The 19,730-nt window shown below is 33.8% G+C and overlaps 1 protein-coding gene and 1 long non-coding RNA gene across 2 annotated transcripts; both read right to left on the bottom strand.

The window, feature by feature from the left end:
* Positions 1-12,781: 12,781 nt before the first annotated feature.
* On the bottom strand, positions 12,782-13,444 carry LOC139426909 (histone-lysine N-methyltransferase SETMAR-like). The gene has a single exon (XM_071187046.2). It carries the CDS (start codon positions 13,442-13,444, stop codon positions 12,782-12,784), a length of 663 nt encoding a protein of 220 aa, XP_071043147.2.
* A 2,897-nt stretch (positions 13,445-16,341) lies between these two features.
* Positions 16,342-17,399, bottom strand: LOC139426678 (uncharacterized). Its single transcript, XR_011637903.2, has 2 exons — positions 17,260-17,399; positions 16,342-16,496 (listed from the first exon to the last, which is right to left on the bottom strand). It is a non-coding gene; the product is annotated as an uncharacterized LOC139426678 (long non-coding RNA).
* Between the last annotated feature and the right edge of the window lie 2,331 nt (positions 17,400-19,730).

Below are 19,730 nucleotides of genomic sequence, written 5' to 3'. Positions count from 1 at the left end.
AAGTTTAGCATCCGAAATGTGCTCTATGTTTAAAATTAAGCCTCTTTCTTGGTGAAAGAACGCATAAAGGAATAAATAATAAAATATAAAAAAATGGCGGGAAAAAGTTTCAAATTTCAAGTTCGTCTAACTCTCTTTAATATGAAGTTATAATTTTCAAATTCGGACGGAAAGTTGTCCTCTATAAGCCGCACCACCCTACGAAGAAAAATTTTTATAGATCTATTAGGGGGGCTGCAAACGCCCTTTATGTCTTTTGCTTAGCTAACCGGGAGAGGGTACTTGAATGTATGTAGTAACCTGATGCCCGTATAAACGTGGTTCAACGGATATGACCGCGTGCTACAGGCTCACGCCTCAAGCGATGGGGTGCGGGTTCAATCCCCAGCTAAGGTCATTTTTTCAAATTTTTTATAATTTTTTCTTTTGTTTTTTTTTACATTCTATTAATTATTCAACGTGTTTTTCGATATATAAAAGGATCCTACATGTAAAAAAAAAAATTTTTTATTCGAGAAATTTCAAACATCGCTTAAAAACTTGAAAAATCCCGGAAAATTAGTTTATTTATATTATAATATTTTTTTTACTCGTTTTACAATATTTTTACGAAAGTTTAGCATCCGAAATGTGTTCTATGTTTAAAATCAAGCGTCTTTCTTGGTGAAAGAACGCATAAAGGAATAAATAATAAAATAAAATAAAATGGCGGGAAAAAGTTTCAAATTTCAAGTTCTTCTAACTCCCTTTAGTATGAAATTATAATTTTCAAACTCGGACGGAAAGTTGTCCTCCATGTGCCACACCACCCTACGAAGAAAATTTTTTTTAGACCCATTAGGGGGGCTGCAAACGCCCCTTATGTCTTTTGTTTAGCTAACAGGGAGAGGGTATTTGAATCTATGTAGTAACCCGATCCCCGTATAAACGTGGTTCAACGGATAAGACCGCGTGCTACAGGCTCAAGCCTCAAGCGATGGGGCGCAGGTTCAATCCCCAGCAAAGCTCACTTTTGCAAATTTTTTATATTTTTTTTTTTTTTTTTTTTTTTTTTTTACATTCTATCAATTATTCAATGTGTTTTTCGATATATAAAACGATCCTGCATGTAAAAAAAAAATTTTTTCATTTGAGAAATTTCAAATAATGCTTAAAAACTGGAAAAATCCCGGAAAATTAGTTTATTTATATTATAATATTTTTTTTTACTCGTTTTACAATATTTTCACGAAAGTTTAGCTTCCGAAATGTGTTCTATGTTTAAAATCAAGCGTCTTTCTTGGTGAAAGAACGCATAAAGGAATAAATAATAAAATAAAATAAAATGGCGGGGAAAAGTTTCAAATTTCAAGTTCGTCTAACTCCCTTTAATATGAAGTTATAATTTTCAAATTGGGACGGAAAGTTGTCCTCCATGTGCCACACCACCCTTCGAAGAAAAATTATTATAGACCTATTAGGGGGGCTGCAAACGCCCCTTATGTCTTTTGTTTAGCTAACCGGGAGAGGGTACTTGAATCTATGTAGTAACCCGATCCCCGTATAAACGTGGTTCAACGGATAAGACGGCGTGCTACAGACTCACGCCTCAAGCGATGGGGCGCAGGTTCAATCCCCAGCAAAGGTCAATTTTTCATATTTTTTTCTTTCTTTTTTTTACATTCCATTAATTATTCAATGTGTTTTTCGATATATAAAAGGATCCTGCATGTAAGAAAAAAAAATTTATTCGATAAATTTCAAATAATGCTTAAAAACTGGAAAAATCCCGGAAAATTAGTTTTTTTATATTATAATTTTTTTTTTTACTCGTTTTATAATATTTTCACGAAAGTTTAGCATCCGAAATGTGTTCTATGTTTAAAATCAAGCGTCTTTCTTGGTGAAAGTACGCATAAAGGAATAAGTAATAAAATAAAATAAAATGGCGGGAAAAAGTTTCAAATTTCAAGTTCGTCTAACTCCCTTTAATATGAAGTAATAATTTTCAATTTCGGACGGAAATTTGTCCTCTATGAGCCGCACCACCCTACGAAGAAATATTTTTATAGACCTATTAGGGGGGCTGCAAACGCCCCTTATGTCTTTTGTTTAGCTAACCGGGAGAGGGTACTTGAATCTATGTAGTAACCCGATTTCCGTATAAACGTGGTTCAACGGATTAGTCCGCGTGCTAGTGGCTTACGCCTTAAGCGAGGGGGTGCAGGTTCGAACCCCGGCAGAGGACAATTTTTAAGATTTCTTATATATATTTTTTTGTCTTTTTTTTACATTACATTATTTATATAATGTGTTTTTCGATATATTAAAGGATCCTTCATGTAAAAAATATTTTTTTTATTCGTGAAATTTCAAATAATGCTTAAAAACTGGAAAAATTCCGGAAAATTAGTTTATTTATATTATAATATTTTCTTTTACTCGTTTTACAATATTTTCACGAAAGTTTAGCATCCGAAATGTGTTCTATGTTTAAAATCAAGCGTCTTTCTTGGTGAAAGAACGCATAAAGGAATAAATAATAAAATAAAATAAAATGCCGGTAAGAAGTTTCAAATTTCAAGTTCGTCTAACTCCCTTTAATATGAAGTAATAATTTTCAATTTCGGACGGAAATTTGTCCTCTATGAGCCGCACCACCCTACGAAGAAATATTTTTATAGACCTATTAGGGGGGCTGCAAACGCCCCTTATGTCTTTTGTTTAGCTAACCGGGAGAGGGTACTTGAATCTATGTAGTAACCCGATTTCCGTATAAACGTGGTTCAACGGATTAGTCCGCGTGCTAGTGGCTTACGCCTTAAGCGAGGGGGTGCAGGTTCGAACCCCGGCAGAGGACAATTTTTAAGATTTCTTATATATATTTTTTTGTCTTTTTTTTACATTACATTATTTATATAATGTGTTTTTCGATATATTAAAGGATCCTTCATGTAAAAAATATTTTTTTTATTCGTGAAATTTCAAATAATGCTTAAAAACTGGAAAAATTCCGGAAAATTAGTTTATTTATATTATAATATTTTCTTTTACTCGTTTTACAATATTTTCACGAAAGTTTAGCATCCGAAATGTGTTCTATGTTTAAAATCAAGCGTCTTTCTTGGTGAAAGAACGCATAAAGGAATAAATAATAAAATAAAATAAAATGCCGGTAAGAAGTTTCAAATTTCAAGTTCGTCTAACTCCCTTTAATATGAAGTTATAATTTTCAAATTCGGACGGAAAGTTGTTCTCCATGTGCCGCTCCACCCTACGAAGAAAAATTTTTATAGACCTATTAGGGGTCTGCAAACGCCCCTTATGTCTTTTGTTTAGCTAGCCGGGAGAGGGTACTTGAATCTATGTAGTAACCCGATCCCCGTATAAACATGGTTCAACGGATAAGACCGCTTGCTACAGACTCACGCATCAAGCGATGGGCTTCACGTATTACCGTGGACTGGAAGGTAGGCCACCAGACAAGCAAGTTCGCAGCAGGAGGGAGGGATCCTGGGTTCGAATCCCAGAGATGGTCAAATTTTCAAAAAATTTTGGGTTTTTTTTTTTGTTTTGTTTATTTTAAATTATCTTATTTTTTTATGAGTTTTCCGATATTCTGGAGGTTCCTGCATGCAGGAAAAAAAAAAATTGGGAAAATGGGAAAAATCCAGGAAAATCAGTTTATTTGCTCTTTTTCGACTTCTATTGTAACATTTTGGATATTGTAGCATGCATGGGGTGTTTTCTGTGTGTGAAATCCAGCAAAGAAAGCGTTTTGGAATAATTAAAAAAAAGAATAAAAAAATAAAATGTCTCGAGAAAGGTTCAAATTTCAAGACCCCCTAGCTCCCTTTAATATCAAGGTATAATTTTCAAACTCGGACCCTAAGTATGGGTCTATGGTCCAAACAAGGCTGCTGAAGATAATTTTTATAGGCAAATTAGGGGGTCACAGTGGTATATTGGTGGCTAAAGGTATATTGCGAAGATGAGAAGAGAGAGCTTTTGAAGCGAAACTGTGGTAGGCTTCACGTATCACCGTGGACTGGAATTTAGGTCACCAGACAAGCAAGTTCGCTGCAGGAGCGAGGGATCCTGGGTTCGATTCCCAGGGACGCTTAAATTTTCAAAAAAAAAATTTATTTTTTTATATTAAATTATATTTTTTTTTATGTGTTTTTCGATATTCTGGAGCTTCCTGCATGTAGGAAGAAAAAAAATTTTTATAGGGAAAATGGGAAAAAACTGGAAAAATCCAAGAAAATCGTTTATTTGCTCTTTTTCGACTTCTATTGTAACATTTGAGATATTCTAGCATGCATGGGGTGTTTTCTGTGTGTGAAGTCCAGCAAAGAAAGCGTAATGGAATAATAAAAAAAAAGGATTAAAAAAATAAAATGGCTCGAGAAAGGTTCAAATTTCAAAACCCCTAGATCCCTTTAATATCAAGGTATAATTTTCAAACTCTGACCCTAAGTAGGGTGTCTATGGTTTAAACACGGCTACTGAAGAGAATTTTTATAGGCCATTTAGGGGGATCACAGTGGGCCCCTATAAGGAATATTGCGAAGATGAGAGGAGAGGAGAAAGCTTTTGAAGTGAAAATGTGGTAGGCTTCACGTATCACCGTGGACTGGAAGGTAGGCCAGCAGACAAGGAAGTTCGCTGCTGTAGGGAGGAGTCCTGGGTTCGAATCCCAGGGGCGGAAAATTTTTTTTATTTTTTTTATATTTTTTTTATTTTTAATTGTATTATTTTTTTATGTGTTTTTCGATATTCTGGAGGGTTCTGCCTGTGGGAAATAATATTTTTTTATTGGGAAAATTTGAAAATCTGTAAAAATCCAGGAAAATCAGTTTATTTGCTCTTTTTCGACTTCTTTTGTAACATTTCGGATATTCTAGCTTGCATGGGGTTTTTTCTGCGTGTGAAGTTCAGCAAAGAAAGCGTATTGGAACAATGAAAAGAAAGAATAAAAAAATAAAATGGCTCAGGAAAGGTTTAAATTGCATGACCCCCTAGCTCCCTTTAATATCAAGGTATAGTTTTCAAACTTGGACCCTAGGTTGGGGTCTTTGGTCCAAACAAGTCTGCTAAAGAGAATTTTTATAGGCCAATTGGGGGGGTCACATTGAGCTCTTAAAGGTATATTGCGAATATGAGGGGAGAGAGCTTTTGAAGCGAAACTGTGGTAGGCTTCACGTATCACCGTGGACTGGAATTTAGGTCACCAGACAAGCAAGTTCGCTGCAGGAGGGAGGGTCCTGGGTTCGAATCCCAGGGATTGTCAAATTTTAAAAAAATTTTCTTTCTTTTTTTTTTTTTAAATTATATTATTTTTTTATGTGTTTTTCGATATTCTGGATCTTACTGCGTGTATGAAAAAAAAATTTGGGGGGGAAAATGGGAAAAAACTTTAAAAATCCAGGAAAATCAGTTTATTTGCTCTTTTTCGACTTCTATTGTAACATTTTGGATATTCTAGCATGCATGGGGTTTTTTCTGCGTGTGAAGTTCAGCAAAGAAAGCGTATTGGAATAATAAAAAAAAGGAATAAAAAAATAAAATGGCTCGAGAAAACTTCAAATTTCAAGACCCCTAGCTCCCTTTAATATCAAGGTATAATTTTCAAACTCGGACCCTAGGTAGAAGTCTATCGTCCAAACAAGGCTGCTGAAGAAAATATTTATAGGCCAAGTAGGGGGGTCACAGTGGGCCCCTAAAAGTATAGTGCGAAGATGAAAGGAGAGAGCTTTTGAAGCGAAACTGTGGTAGGCTTCACGTATCACCGTGGACTGGAAGGTAGGCCACCAGACAAGCAAGTTCGCTGCAGGAGGGAGGGGTCCTGGGTTCGAATCCCAGGGATGGTCAAATTTTCAAATAATTTTGGTTTTTTTTTGTTTTGTTTATTTTAAATTATCTTTTTTTTTATGAGTTTTTCGATATTCTGGAGGTTCCTGCATGCAGGAAAAAAAAAATTTATAGGGAAAATGGGAAAAAACTGGAATAATCCAGGAAAATCAGTTTATTTGCTCTTTTTCGACTTCTATTGTAACATTTTGGATATTCTAGCATGCATGGGGTGTTTTCTGTGTGTGAAATCCAGCAAAGAAAGCGTATTGGAATAATAAAAAAAAGAGGATTAAAAAAATAAAATGGCTCAGGAAAGGTTTAAATTGCAAGACCCCCTAGCTCCCTTTAATATCAAGGTATAATTTTCAAACTCGGACCCTTAGAAGGGGTCTATGGACCAAACAAGACTTCCGAAGAGAATTTTTATAGGCCATTTAGGGGGATCACAGTGGGCCCCTATAAGGAATATTGCGAAGATGAGAGGAGAGAGCTTTTGAAGTGAAAATGTGGTAGGCTTCACGTACCACCGTGGACTGGAAGGTAGGCCAGCAGACAAGGAAGTTCGCTGCTGTAAGGAGGGGTCCTGGGTTCGAATCCCAGTTGCGGAAAAAAAAAATTATTCCTTTTATTTTTTTTTATTTTTAATTGTATTATGTTTTTATGTGTTTTTCGATATTCTGGAGGGTTCTGCCTGTGGGAAATAATATTTTTTTATTGGGAAAATTTGAAAATCTGTAAAAATCCAGGAAAATCAGTTTATTTGCTCTTTTTCGACTTCTTTTGTAACATTTCGGATATTCTAGCATGCATGGGGTGTTTTCTGTTTGTGAAATCCAGCAAAGAAAGCGTAATGGAATAATGAAAAGAAAGAATAAAAAAATAAAATGGCTCAGGAAAGGTTTAAATTGCAAGACCCCTTAGCTCCCTTTAATATCAAGGTATAATTTTCAAACTCGGACCCTTAGAAGGGGTCTATGGACCAAACAAGACTTCCGAAGAGAATTTTTATAGGCCATTTAGGGGGATCACAGTGGGCCCCTATAAGGAATATTGTGAAGATGAGAGGAGAGAGCTTTTGAAGTGAAAATGTGGTAGGCTTCACGTACCACCGTGGACTGGAAGGTAGGCCAGCAGACAAGGAAGTTCGCTGCTGTAAGGAGGGGTCCTGGGTTCGAATCCCAGTTGCGGAAAAAAAAAATTTATTCCTTTTATTTTTTTTTTATTTTTAATTGTATTATGTTTTTATGTGTTTTTCGATATTCTGGAGGGTTCTGCCTGTGGGAAATAATATTTTTTTATTGGGAAAATTTGAAAATCTGTAAAAATCCAGGAAAATCAGTTTATTTGCTCTTTTTCGACTTCTTTTGTAACATTTCGGATATTCTAGCATGCATGGGGTGTTTTCTGTTTGTGAAATCCAGCAAAGAAAGCGTAATGGAATAATGAAAAGAAAGAATAAAAAAATAAAATGGCTCAGGAAAGGTTTAAATTGCAAGACCCCTTAGCTCCCTTTAATATCAAGGTATAATTTTCAAACTCGGACCCTTAGAAGGGGTCTATGGACCAAACAAGACTTCCGAAGAGAATTTTTATAGGCCATTTAGGGGGATCACAGTGGGCCCCTATAAGGAATATTGTGAAGATGAGAGGAGAGAGCTTTTGAAGTGAAAATGTGGTAGGCTTCACGTACCACCGTGGACTGGAAGGTAGGCCAGCAGACAAGGAAGTTCGCTGCTGTAAGGAGGGGTCCTGGGTTCGAATCCCAGTTGCGGAAAAAAAAATTTATTCCTTTTATTTTTTTTTATTTTTAATTGTATTATGTTTTTATGTGTTTTTCGATATTCTGGAGGGTTCTGCCTGTGGGAAATAATATTTTTTTATTGGGAAAATTTGAAAATCTGTAAAAATCCAGGAAAATCAGTTTATTTGCTCTTTTTCGACTTCTTTTGTAACATTTCGGATATTCTAGCATGCATGGGGTGTTTTCTGTTTGTGAAATCCAGCAAAGAAAGCGTAATGGAATAATGAAAAGAAAGAATAAAAAAATAAAATGGCTCAGGAAAGGTTTAAATTGCAAGACCCCTTAGCTCCCTTTAATATCAAGGTATAATTTTCAAACTCGGACCCTTAGAAGGGGTCTATGGACCAAACAAGACTTCCGAAGAGAATTTTTATAGGCCATTTAGGGGGATCACAGTGGGCCCCTATAAGGAATATTGTGAAGATGAGAGGAGAGAGCTTTTGAAGTGAAAATGTGGTAGGCTTCACGTACCACCGTGGACTGGAAGGTAGGCCAGCAGACAAGGAAGTTCGCTGCTGTAAGGAGGGGTCCTGGGTTCGAATCCCAGTTGCGGAAAAAAAAATTTATTCCTTTTATTTTTTTTTATTTTTAATTGTATTATGTTTTTATGTGTTTTTCGATATTCTGGAGGGTTCTGCCTGTGGGAAATAATATTTTTTTATTGGGAAAATTTGAAAATCTGTAAAAATCCAGGAAAATCAGTTTATTTGCTCTTTTTCGACTTCTTTTGTAACATTTCGGATATTCTAGCATGCATGGGGTGTTTTCTGTTTGTGAAATCCAGCAAAGAAAGCGTAATGGAATAATGAAAAGAAAGAATAAAAAAATAAAATGGCTCAGGAAAGGTTTAAATTGCAAGACCCCTTAGCTCCCTTTAATATCAAGGTATAATTTTCAAACTCGGACCCTTAGAAGGGGTCTATGGACCAAACAAGACTTCCGAAGAGAATTTTTATAGGCCATTTAGGGGGATCACAGTGGGCCCCTATAAGGAATATTGTGAAGATGAGAGGAGAGAGCTTTTGAAGTGAAAATGTGGTAGGCTTCACGTACCACCGTGGACTGGAAGGTAGGCCAGCAGACAAGGAAGTTCGCTGCTGTAAGGAGGGGTCCTGGGTTCGAATCCCAGTTGCGGAAAAAAAAAATTTATTCCTTTTATTTTTTTTTATTTTTAATTGTATTATGTTTTTATGTGTTTTTCGATATTCTGGAGGGTTCTGCCTGTGGGAAATAATATTTTTTTATTGGGAAAATTTGAAAATCTGTAAAAATCCAGGAAAATCAGTTTATTTGCTCTTTTTCGACTTCTTTTGTAACATTTCGGATATTCTAGCATGCATGGGGTGTTTTCTGTTTGTGAAATCCAGCAAAGAAAGCGTAATGGAATAATGAAAAGAAAGAATAAAAAAATAAAATGGCTCAGGAAAGGTTTAAATTGCAAGACCCCTTAGCTCCCTTTAATATCAAGGTATAATTTTCAAACTCGGACCCTTAGAAGGGGTCTATGGACCAAACAAGACTTCCGAAGAGAATTTTTATAGGCCATTTAGGGGGATCACAGTGGGCCCCTATAAGGAATATTGTGAAGATGAGAGGAGAGAGCTTTTGAAGTGAAAATGTGGTAGGCTTCACGTACCACCGTGGACTGGAAGGTAGGCCAGCAGACAAGGAAGTTCGCTGCTGTAAGGAGGGGTCCTGTGTTCGAATCCCAGTTGCGGAAAAAAAAAATTTATTCCTTTTATTTTTTTTATTTTTAATTGTATTATGTTTTTATGTGTTTTTCGATATTCTGGAGGGTTCTGCCTGTGGGAAATAATATTTTTTTATTGGGAAAATTTGAAAATCTGTAAAAATCCAGGAAAATCAGTTTATTTGCTCTTTTTCGACTTCTTTTGTAACATTTCGGATATTCTAGCATGCATGGGGTGTTTTCTGTTTGTGAAATCCAGCAAAGAAAGCGTAATGGAATAATGAAAAGAAAGAATAAAAAAATAAAATGGCTCAGGAAAGGTTTAAATTGCAAGACCCCTTAGCTCCCTTTAATATCAAGGTATAATTTTCAAACTCGGACCCTTAGAAGGGGTCTATGGACCAAACAAGACTTCCGAAGAGAATTTTTATAGGCCATTTAGGGGGATCACAGTGGGCCCCTATAAGGAATATTGTGAAGATGAGAGGAGAGAGCTTTTGAAGTGAAAATGTGGTAGGCTTCACGTACCACCGTGGACTGGAAGGTAGGCCAGCAGACAAGGAAGTTCGCTGCTGTAAGGAGGGGTCCTGGGTTCGAATCCCAGTTGCGGAAAAAAAAATTTATTCCTTTTATTTTTTTTTATTTTTAATTGTATTATGTTTTTATGTGTTTTTCGATATTCTGGAGGGTTCTGCCTGTGGGAAATAATATTTTTTTATTGGGAAAATTTGAAAATCTGTAAAAATCCAGGAAAATCAGTTTATTTGCTCTTTTTCGACTTCTTTTGTAACATTTCGGATATTCTAGCATGCATGGGGTGTTTTCTGTTTGTGAAATCCAGCAAAGAAAGCGTAATGGAATAATGAAAAGAAAGAATAAAAAAATAAAATGGCTCAGGAAAGGTTTAAATTGCAAGACCCCTTAGCTCCCTTTAATATCAAGGTATAATTTTCAAACTCGGACCCTTAGAAGGGGTCTATGGACCAAACAAGACTTCCGAAGAGAATTTTTATAGGCCATTTAGGGGGATCACAGTGGGCCCCTATAAGGAATATTGTGAAGATGAGAGGAGAGAGCTTTTGAAGTGAAAATGTGGTAGGCTTCACGTACCACCGTGGACTGGAAGGTAGGCCAGCAGACAAGGAAGTTCGCTGCTGTAAGGAGGGGTCCTGGGTTCGAATCCCAGTTGCGGAAAAAAAAATTTATTCCTTTTATTTTTTTTTATTTTTAATTGTATTATGTTTTTATGTGTTTTTCGATATTCTGGAGGGTTCTGCCTGTGGGAAATAATATTTTTTTATTGGGAAAATTTGAAAATCTGTAAAAATCCAGGAAAATCAGTTTATTTGCTCTTTTTCGACTTCTTTTGTAACATTTCGGATATTCTAGCATGCATGGGGTGTTTTCTGTTTGTGAAATCCAGCAAAGAAAGCGTAATGGAATAATGAAAAGAAAGAATAAAAAAATAAAATGGCTCAGGAAAGGTTTAAATTGCAAGACCCCTTAGCTCCCTTTAATATCAAGGTATAATTTTCAAACTCGGACCCTTAGAAGGGGTCTATGGACCAAACAAGACTTCCGAAGAGAATTTTTATAGGCCATTTAGGGGGATCACAGTGGGCCCCTATAAGGAATATTGTGAAGATGAGAGTAGAGAGCTTTTGAAGTGAAAATGTGGTAGGCTTCACGTACCACCGTGGACTGGAAGGTAGGCCAGCAGACAAGGAAGTTCGCTGCTGTAAGGAGGGGTCCTGGGTTCGAATCCCAGTTGCGGAAAAAAAAATTTATTCCTTTTATTTTTTTTTTATTTTTAATTGTATTATGTTTTTATGTGTTTTTCGATATTCTGGAGGGTTCTGCCTGTGGGAAATAATATTTTTTTATTGGGAAAATTTGAAAATCTGTAAAAATCCAGGAAAATCAGTTTATTTGCTCTTTTTCGACTTCTTTTGTAACATTTCGGATATTCTAGCATGCATGGGGTGTTTTCTGTTTGTGAAATCCAGCAAAGAAAGCGTAATGGAATAATGAAAAGAAAGAATAAAAAAATAAAATGGCTCAGGAAAGGTTTAAATTGCAAGACCCCTTAGCTCCCTTTAATATCAAGGTATAATTTTCAAACTCGGACCCTTAGAAGGGGTCTATGGACCAAACAAGACTTCCGAAGAGAATTTTTATAGGCCATTTAGGGGGATCACAGTGGGCCCCTATAAGGAATATTGTGAAGATGAGAGGAGAGAGCTTTTGAAGTGAAAATGTGGTAGGCTTCACGTACCACCGTGGACTGGAAGGTAGGCCAGCAGACAAGGAAGTTCGCTGCTGTAAGGAGGGGTCCTGGGTTCGAATCCCAGTTGCGGAAAAAAAAATTTATTCCTTTTATTTTTTTTTATTTTTAATTGTATTATGTTTTTATGTGTTTTTCGATATTCTGGAGGGTTCTGCCTGTGGGAAATAATATTTTTTTATTGGGAAAATTTGAAAATCTGTAAAAATCCAGGAAAATCAGTTTATTTGCTCTTTTTCGACTTCTTTTGTAACATTTCGGATATTCTAGCATGCATGGGGTGTTTTCTGTTTGTGAAATCCAGCAAAGAAAGCGTAATGGAATAATGAAAAGAAAGAATAAAAAAATAAAATGGCTCAGGAAAGGTTTAAATTGCAAGACCCCTTAGCTCCCTTTAATATCAAGGTATAATTTTCAAACTCGGACCCTTAGAAGGGGTCTATGGACCAAACAAGACTTCCGAAGAGAATTTTTATAGGCCATTTAGGGGGATCACAGTGGGCCCCTATAAGGAATATTGTGAAGATGAGAGGAGAGAGCTTTTGAAGTGAAAATGTGGTAGGCTTCACGTACCACCGTGGACTGGAAGGTAGGCCACCAGAGAAGCAAGTTCGTTGCTGGAGGGAGGGATCCTAGGTTCGAATTTGACTTTCATATAAATGAGGTTATTTCAACTATTCTAACTGTGGCGTAACTACCACTATAAATATTGAATCCTAATTCACTAGTATACGAGGATCCCTCTGAAATTGTTGAGATACAACTAGAATTTTTAAAGTTACACTTACAAAATTTTAGGTGTGTTCAAAGTAGACTCCTCCAGCATCAATGCACTTTTGTAGTCGAATTTTCCGCACATTAAATACCTCAAGCCATTCACTTCTTGGAATAGATGAAAAAAATGCATTTATAGCCGCACCAATCTCTTCCTGTGAATGAAAACGACGTCCATGTAAGTTCTTTTTTAGATTAAAGAATAACCAAAAGTCACACAATGCTATATCAGGTGAATACGGCGGATGTTCTGACACTTTAATTTGTTTTTGTTTAAGAAACTCAACTGTTAATCCGTCTGTTTGTGAAGATGCATTATCATGGTGAAGCACTAGTCCCCTAGCATTTACTTCTTGTAGAATTTCTGGAAGACATTTAGTGGTATGCCAGTTTGCTGTTACTGTCTTCTGTCCTTCCAATTTGATGGCTTTGACCAATCCCATTCTTCTGAACAAGCGGCATACATCACTTCTTTCAGTGCGCATTGTCTTTTCACCACTGTTGGCATGAGATCATCTTCAAAGACCCATACTTTGCTTTTTTGACGCGTTGGAACGTCAAAAAACGGTATGTTCGTTTCATCAACCTTTACAATTTTAGAAATAATGCGGTGGCCACCATTATTTAGCAATTTAAGAGTTTCTTTACTGATTCTGACACGCTCCTCTTTTTGGTGCTCAGTTAGATTATGGGGAACCCAATGGCAAACTACTTTTTTCATACGTAATTCCTTATGAATAATTTTGTGTATGGCTGCGGATCCAATGTTAAGTTCCTTCTGTATAATTTGATAGGTACAGCGATTATCATCCTTTAACATTTTTCGTATTACAGACACATTATCCGGGATTACTGCCGACGGCGGCCTTCCTGTGTTTTCTTCATCCTGAAGAAAATTACCATCTCTGCTAAATTCTTTAAACCATCTGAATACAGTAGCACGAGCTGGAGATTCATCACCAAATGCTAATTGCAACAGTTGAACGCATTCTTCTTGATTTAATCCTGCTATAAAATCGTAGAAAATCAAAGCGTGAAAATGTTCTCGCGTCAACTCCATTTTCTCTTCTGTTCAAAATTTATTCTACGCGAAACAAGTTGAAGTAAGTCAGTAAAAATCATCTGCTGTGTTAAAATACTTTGTATTTTAAAATTAAACAGTTATTTTTATTTTGGAAATTCTCGTCTGCGCGTATCTCAAAAATTTCAGAGTAACCCTCGTATAAGACATGTTAACTTGATTCTAACATGAGGTACATTTTGATAGATGAAGGTTGACATAGTCTATTACTAAAATCCCCACATAACTGTAAAATAAAATTAACTTTTGCTAAACTCTAAAATTAATTTAGTTGAATGAAAATTTAAATAGAAAAGTAACTTTCATTTAAAAAAATTAAGTTGCATTATTTAAAAACAAAATTTGCAATCACGTGTTAGATATCTTTCAAAATTTCATTACATTAACTTTAGATAAGTTGAATCAACATTAAGGTTTGTTTAAACATATGATGACTCATTTACAAATCTTCAGCTGTGTAAAAATAGTGGAAGTAAAATTATTTTTAGTTTTTGATTAAATTTAGTGGCAAATGTTCTCAATGTTTGTATTAAAGTAAACTATTGTTTGAGATATTTTTTTTCAAATAAAGATCTAAATTTGTAATAGTTTTTGCATTTTGTCTTCGGTATAAATAAAACTTATTTTTAGTTATTTCTATTATTTTATTGAATGAAAACAAATTTGTGTTTGGTTAGATTATAAAGAATTGTGATTATGGGTGTATATGTACATATCTTAGCAGGAACTCCTACTTTTGTAAGAAATATAAAATGTACCTAAATATAAAGAAAAAATTACAAATATTTGCATCAAATCTCATTGACCATGGTAGAGAAAAAAAGATTGTGATGGCACCTTTTATTAAATATATTTGGTCTCATAACTGTTGTTGGTGGTGGCGGTCATGAAGGCAGAAAAGGAGCAATTTTTCTTGTTTTCGAACGGAACCATCTATGGCCAAAATTTCAACTTCTGCCACACCCATACTTCTTACCTATTTCTAGGATGGACCCATTCATCCACAGATAGTAATTTTGACCTGAACTGGGGAACGATCAATCTCTAATTCAGTACCCCCAGAGGTATAATTTGTTCTGGGAACACGGACGACTTTGTGATCCGACAGATTTAAGGTGCACCGGTCACCATTTACAACTAGGGGAGTCTTCCACCGGCTGGATTCGAAGTTTCGTTCTCACGAACGTGAGTCCAGCGCCCTGCCAACCAGGCCATGTTTTATAACTAGCACATCCGAGTACAAGACGTTCTTGAGGTGAAAAAAGTTTGATGGCAAATACTATAGTAATTTTTATTTTAAATGTTTAATGTGTAATGCCATTTTAATAATTTATTCAATACAATTTCAGTTGTTGAAAAAAAAATCCCATTTCTTTCATAGTGGTATTTTACTTTCAATAATTTCGCGTTGGTTTACCGAAACATTAACAGATTGCTGTTGGAATCCAAATACAATTACAGGTTTAAAAATCTTCACAAAAATAAACTGTTAAGAAAAACCGCTAAAAAAAGCCCTCGAAAGCTATAACCTTTTCACTGACCGTTGGTACACCTTAACGGATATATCCCATACAGCACATTGACTTCGTTATGACATCCTAAAGTTTTCTTCTTTAGGATTCTGTGACTTCCAGAGGAAGTCCTATATTTTCCGCTAAATGTCCTACGGATGTCATCTGCGTGTTAGTATGTCCCACCTGCAGATATCTTAATGATGTCATAACTAGGACAGTTTCAGGATACCTTTAGAACGCTTTAGGATGGCATTAGGACAAAAAAAGACCTGTTTAGTAAGGATTTAGGTAACTTGTGGGATGCATGTTGGAAATGGTATGATAGTTATAGGAGGGTGTCTTATTTTGGAAATATATTTCATCTCTGAAATTTTTATTAATATTGGCAACTTAAATAAGGTTTTTATTTTAAATTTACTGAATTAGAGGTCAGAAAAATGTTTTCTAAATGAAAAAAAGTCTGATAGTTTTTAAATTGTATATCACTTATCTTGATTGGCATTACTAATTTTCCAGAAAAATGGCTATTCCTCAACTATTTTTTTTAGGGAAAATTAGTAAAGCAAAAGGGAGTAAAACAGTTAAAAAACAAACGTATCTAAAGAAAAGAATAATGTATCATTTTAATCCAAAAATTTGCAAGTTAATTGGATTTCACATTTCTATTGTTAAGGAATAAAAACTTGGCCATTATTAAAAAGTCTACTTGAATGTACCCTTTGAACACCAAGGAAGGTTATAAGTCTCCTAATTAGCGTTAGTTTTCTTCAAAGAATATTTCTAATTAAATTAAATTATGAGCCTTGTTGAATCTTTTATGCACATTGTAATTTACGATTGCTTCTTTATTGCTCATATTGTTTAATGTAGTAGATATATTAAAGATCTTATAAAGAAAAATAATGAATAATTTTCCTTTTAATGATGCTCTAATACTGAAAACTTCGCATTAATATTTAAATTTCTAGTATTATCAATTGAAACTATTTAATTGGCAAAATATTTCTCATTACATTCTCCTGCAAAATTTACTAAAATATATTTTATATTATAAATAGTTTAAATGAAGTTGCGACTATTTTATCAAAAACTCAAAATATATGTTTATGGATCACATACTTTATTGTTTTGATATAGTGTCAATGATGCAATTTAAAAAACAAATAAAACTCGAAAATTATCTGTTTTTATATACAAATTAAAACAGCTGTTGCCATGTTTTGCTGAAGAATTGTTAGCTGAAGGCATAATTAAATCAGTATCTTGAAGATATTAAAAATAACCTGTTTTAAGGATTTATCTATTTTTTGCAGCATAAATTTAACAAATGCAAATAAAGATGAGAATCGAAAATAAACAATATTAGAGTCACATAAGTAAAACTTTTATTTTCACAATTATATCTTTATTTTTTTTTTCAGAATAAACTCTTCTTTCTTTAGCATGGTACAACCAGCCTTTAATAATGCTTTCAACTTCATTTACTTTAGTGTTTGTGAAAACACTGCAAACAGCCTCTAAAACAAAACAAAAAGAAAATATAAACAAACCAGTAGGTATTTCTATGAACAAACATAAAAATTATTTCAGAACCTATTTAAAAGGTATCTAAAACTAAATTAGTAGAAGCCCAGATTTCTGTTACTCTCAGGGAAAACATCATGGGGTGACCCTTTTTTAATTAGGACTAAAATCACTCTTTATTTCTCTAAATAAAAAAATGACTTTTTTTATTGCCCATCATACATAACAGTTCACAAAAAAATAAAATGATTTGATTCATTGGCACAAGATTAATCTGGCAACATCAACTGTAATAATGATAAAGCTGTTAGTACATGTAACAATGATCAGAATGTTTTAAAATGCGAGTCATTGGATAACTGAAGTATCGTATGATTATCGTTCTACTGTGACTGGAAACGAAGATGGCGATACTAATAAAAAGATTATTGCAAACAATTGCACACTTATAAATTATTCCTAACACAGAGAATGTTAGAAATTTATAAACTCATTAAAAATTCATGGAATTCTAAAATTATAGTATATTACGAAGTTAAAAAAAAAGCTGGTTATAGATGTTTATTTGAAAACTAAATTTAATAATAATACCATTTTAATGAATATAAATACTTTAAAAATAAGATTGTTTTCTAGAAAGGCAACCTTAGCAATACAAATTTTAACTATATACTGTCAAACTACAAGTGGAATAATATATATATATATATATATATATATATATATATATATATATAAACAGAGATTAGATATTACCAATAATTGCATCTGACACTCTGTAATTCAAAAATCTTTTTTTTTTCATTATTGCCCACCCAGCTATAGAGTTCAGCAACATCATCAGGCACGATGTGACGAAGTGCTTGTCTTGTGTGCTCTTTAAAATCAGTTCCATCAAGACTTTGCAATCTAGCAAACTATGAGAAAAAAGAAAAAAATTATTAAAATTAAAAAATTTATCACCTTATGCCTTAAGTTCAGAAAATAATTTATCTCAAGTATTATTTACTTAGAAACAAATGGATTTTTACCACCACTGCAAAAGAATAATTTAAACAAAAAGTTATATATTTCATTATATTAAAAATACATAAAAGCAAATTTGCTGGTTATATATTATTAAGTTATAAATTTGTTAAAGGAAGTTTTGTAAAAACTCTCCGCTTGAATTTTTATCATGGAGGAGAAAATTTTCTATAACTTTAAGCTCTAGAGAAAATGATCATATAAAGGTTTTCAGAATTATTTCCAAATAATATAGCAAAGAATTAATTCGCTGACACATTTTACAGGAATCCCAAGATTGCATCGTTGAGGGTGCAGCTGAAAAAAATTGCATTGATGGTTACTAATAAATTCAAGATGAAGAAAGTATGTTGCTCACGTCTTAATTCAAATTAAGCTTGATATCATGATCTGATTTAAAAAAATTAATATTGAAGAATATTATAAAAGATTATATTTAAAAGCATTCTATAACAACTTTTCAAACAAAGTCATCTAATTATTTTAATTTATGAATTAAATAACTACAATATACAAAAGTTAAGTACGGAAATAAAATGAAAAAAAAATTATATAAGTATTTGAAACGAATAAGAAATTATACAAATAACAATATTTTAAAAAAGAAAATTGACACGTAAATGATACCACTATTAAAAATTTATTTTAAATAAAACAAAATTTCATTCTGAAAATAGCTTATCGTAAATCAGTACTCGTAAAAGAACAAGCTCTTGGAGAATCTAGAAAAAGACAATACTAAAATTTAGCATACAATTTTTGTTGTAAAAATTCAAATATGTAAATACTAATTAAATGTTTCAACCACAATTATCAGTTAAAAATGTTAATAAACATTTAATAATGGAGAAAATATGTAGATCAACTACAAGTCAGTTTTATATGCCTTTTAAAGCACTAAATATTTTATCTTAAAAAATCATTGAATATTTCTTTAACCCCATCAATAAATACATATTATGAAACGCAATATACCAGAAGTTTTAATTCTCAAAAAAAAAAAAAAAAAAAAAAAAAAGAGTGCACAAGTGGTGCACTCTCGCACCCCTGAAAGGATTAGAAGTTTTAAAACTAGCAAATGAAATAGAATATTATTTTTCAATAAAATTCAGTCTATTGGTTTTATAGATTATAAGAACGTAAGAAAATAACACATTTCAATACTCAGGATTTCTTGCAAACTGTTGGATGTGTGTGTTACTATGAATGACAGAAATCGGTGGTTGTTGACTTCCGGTGAATGTTGAGTTGTTGTAGTTTCTTTACGTCGCACTAGAGCTGTACAGTGGGCTATTGGCGACGGTCTGGGAAACATCCCTGAGAATGATCCAAAGATATGCCATCCCAGTTTTGATCCTCTGCAGAGGACATAGCATCCTCGCTTCGGTAGGCCGACGACCTGCACGCGAAGTCGAGCACTTTACGTTAGAACAGTTTAACGAGGACCCATACCGCACACCCTCGTTCTCTACGCAGACTGATCCAAGCTGTCACCCACCCGCACACTAACCGCATCTAGTGATGCTTGACTTCGGTGGGAACCATATCTTAACAATCAGTCCTCTGCGGATTTCTTTGTTAATTTATATAATTTTTCCATGTGCAAATCCATTTCGGGCAAATCCGTGGCTAAAATTATGTGCAAAACAGACAATTCATGTTTCCTTCTCTTTTCTATTTTATATTTTTTTTCTTAAATAAATACTTATTTATAATCAACTTCTTTAAATTATCCAGCATAATATTACCTTGCGCACATCCATTTTCGAGTCTATTCTTGATAACCAGCAAATCAAACGCACTTTAAAACAAAACTCCTCTAGTTACGCTCAATTTGAGCTTTAGTTTTCAGATTTTGCAATCTGGCAATCTTGTTACGAAAATATTTTAAATCATTCTTGAAAAATTTCCCATTCATGTAAGTTCATTATAATTCGCTGCTCGCTTAATAGATTATGTTTTATTCTGTTTTTTTTTTTTTTTTTTTTAATATTTTATTTTCTGTTTTTACATGTTATTTTTACTTATTGGGTTCTATTTTATATGTTGTAATTTTTGTAAAACTTTTTTGAGTGCTCCTCACATTATTGTATTGATATATTTTGCTTTGGCTATATTGATGCAATATTTGAAAGCACTCTTTTTTGCGGATATAATCGTGTGGGCTGATGAAAAGATTACATCTTTCATTTTCCGGAATT

This window comes from Parasteatoda tepidariorum, chromosome 9 (genome assembly GCF_982258835.1).
Source record: "Parasteatoda tepidariorum strain Cologne lab strain chromosome 9, Ptep-v5.0, whole genome shotgun sequence".
Lineage (NCBI taxonomy): Eukaryota > Metazoa > Arthropoda > Arachnida > Araneae > Theridiidae > Parasteatoda > Parasteatoda tepidariorum.
This window is presented reverse-complemented; position numbering and strand designations above follow the sequence as displayed.

Bases quoted from the DNA above. Each gene is read 5' to 3' on its own strand.
- LOC139426909 (XM_071187046.2), bottom strand. From the start codon at position 13,444: ATGGAGTTGACGCGAGAACATTTTCACGCTTTGATTTTCTACGATTTT.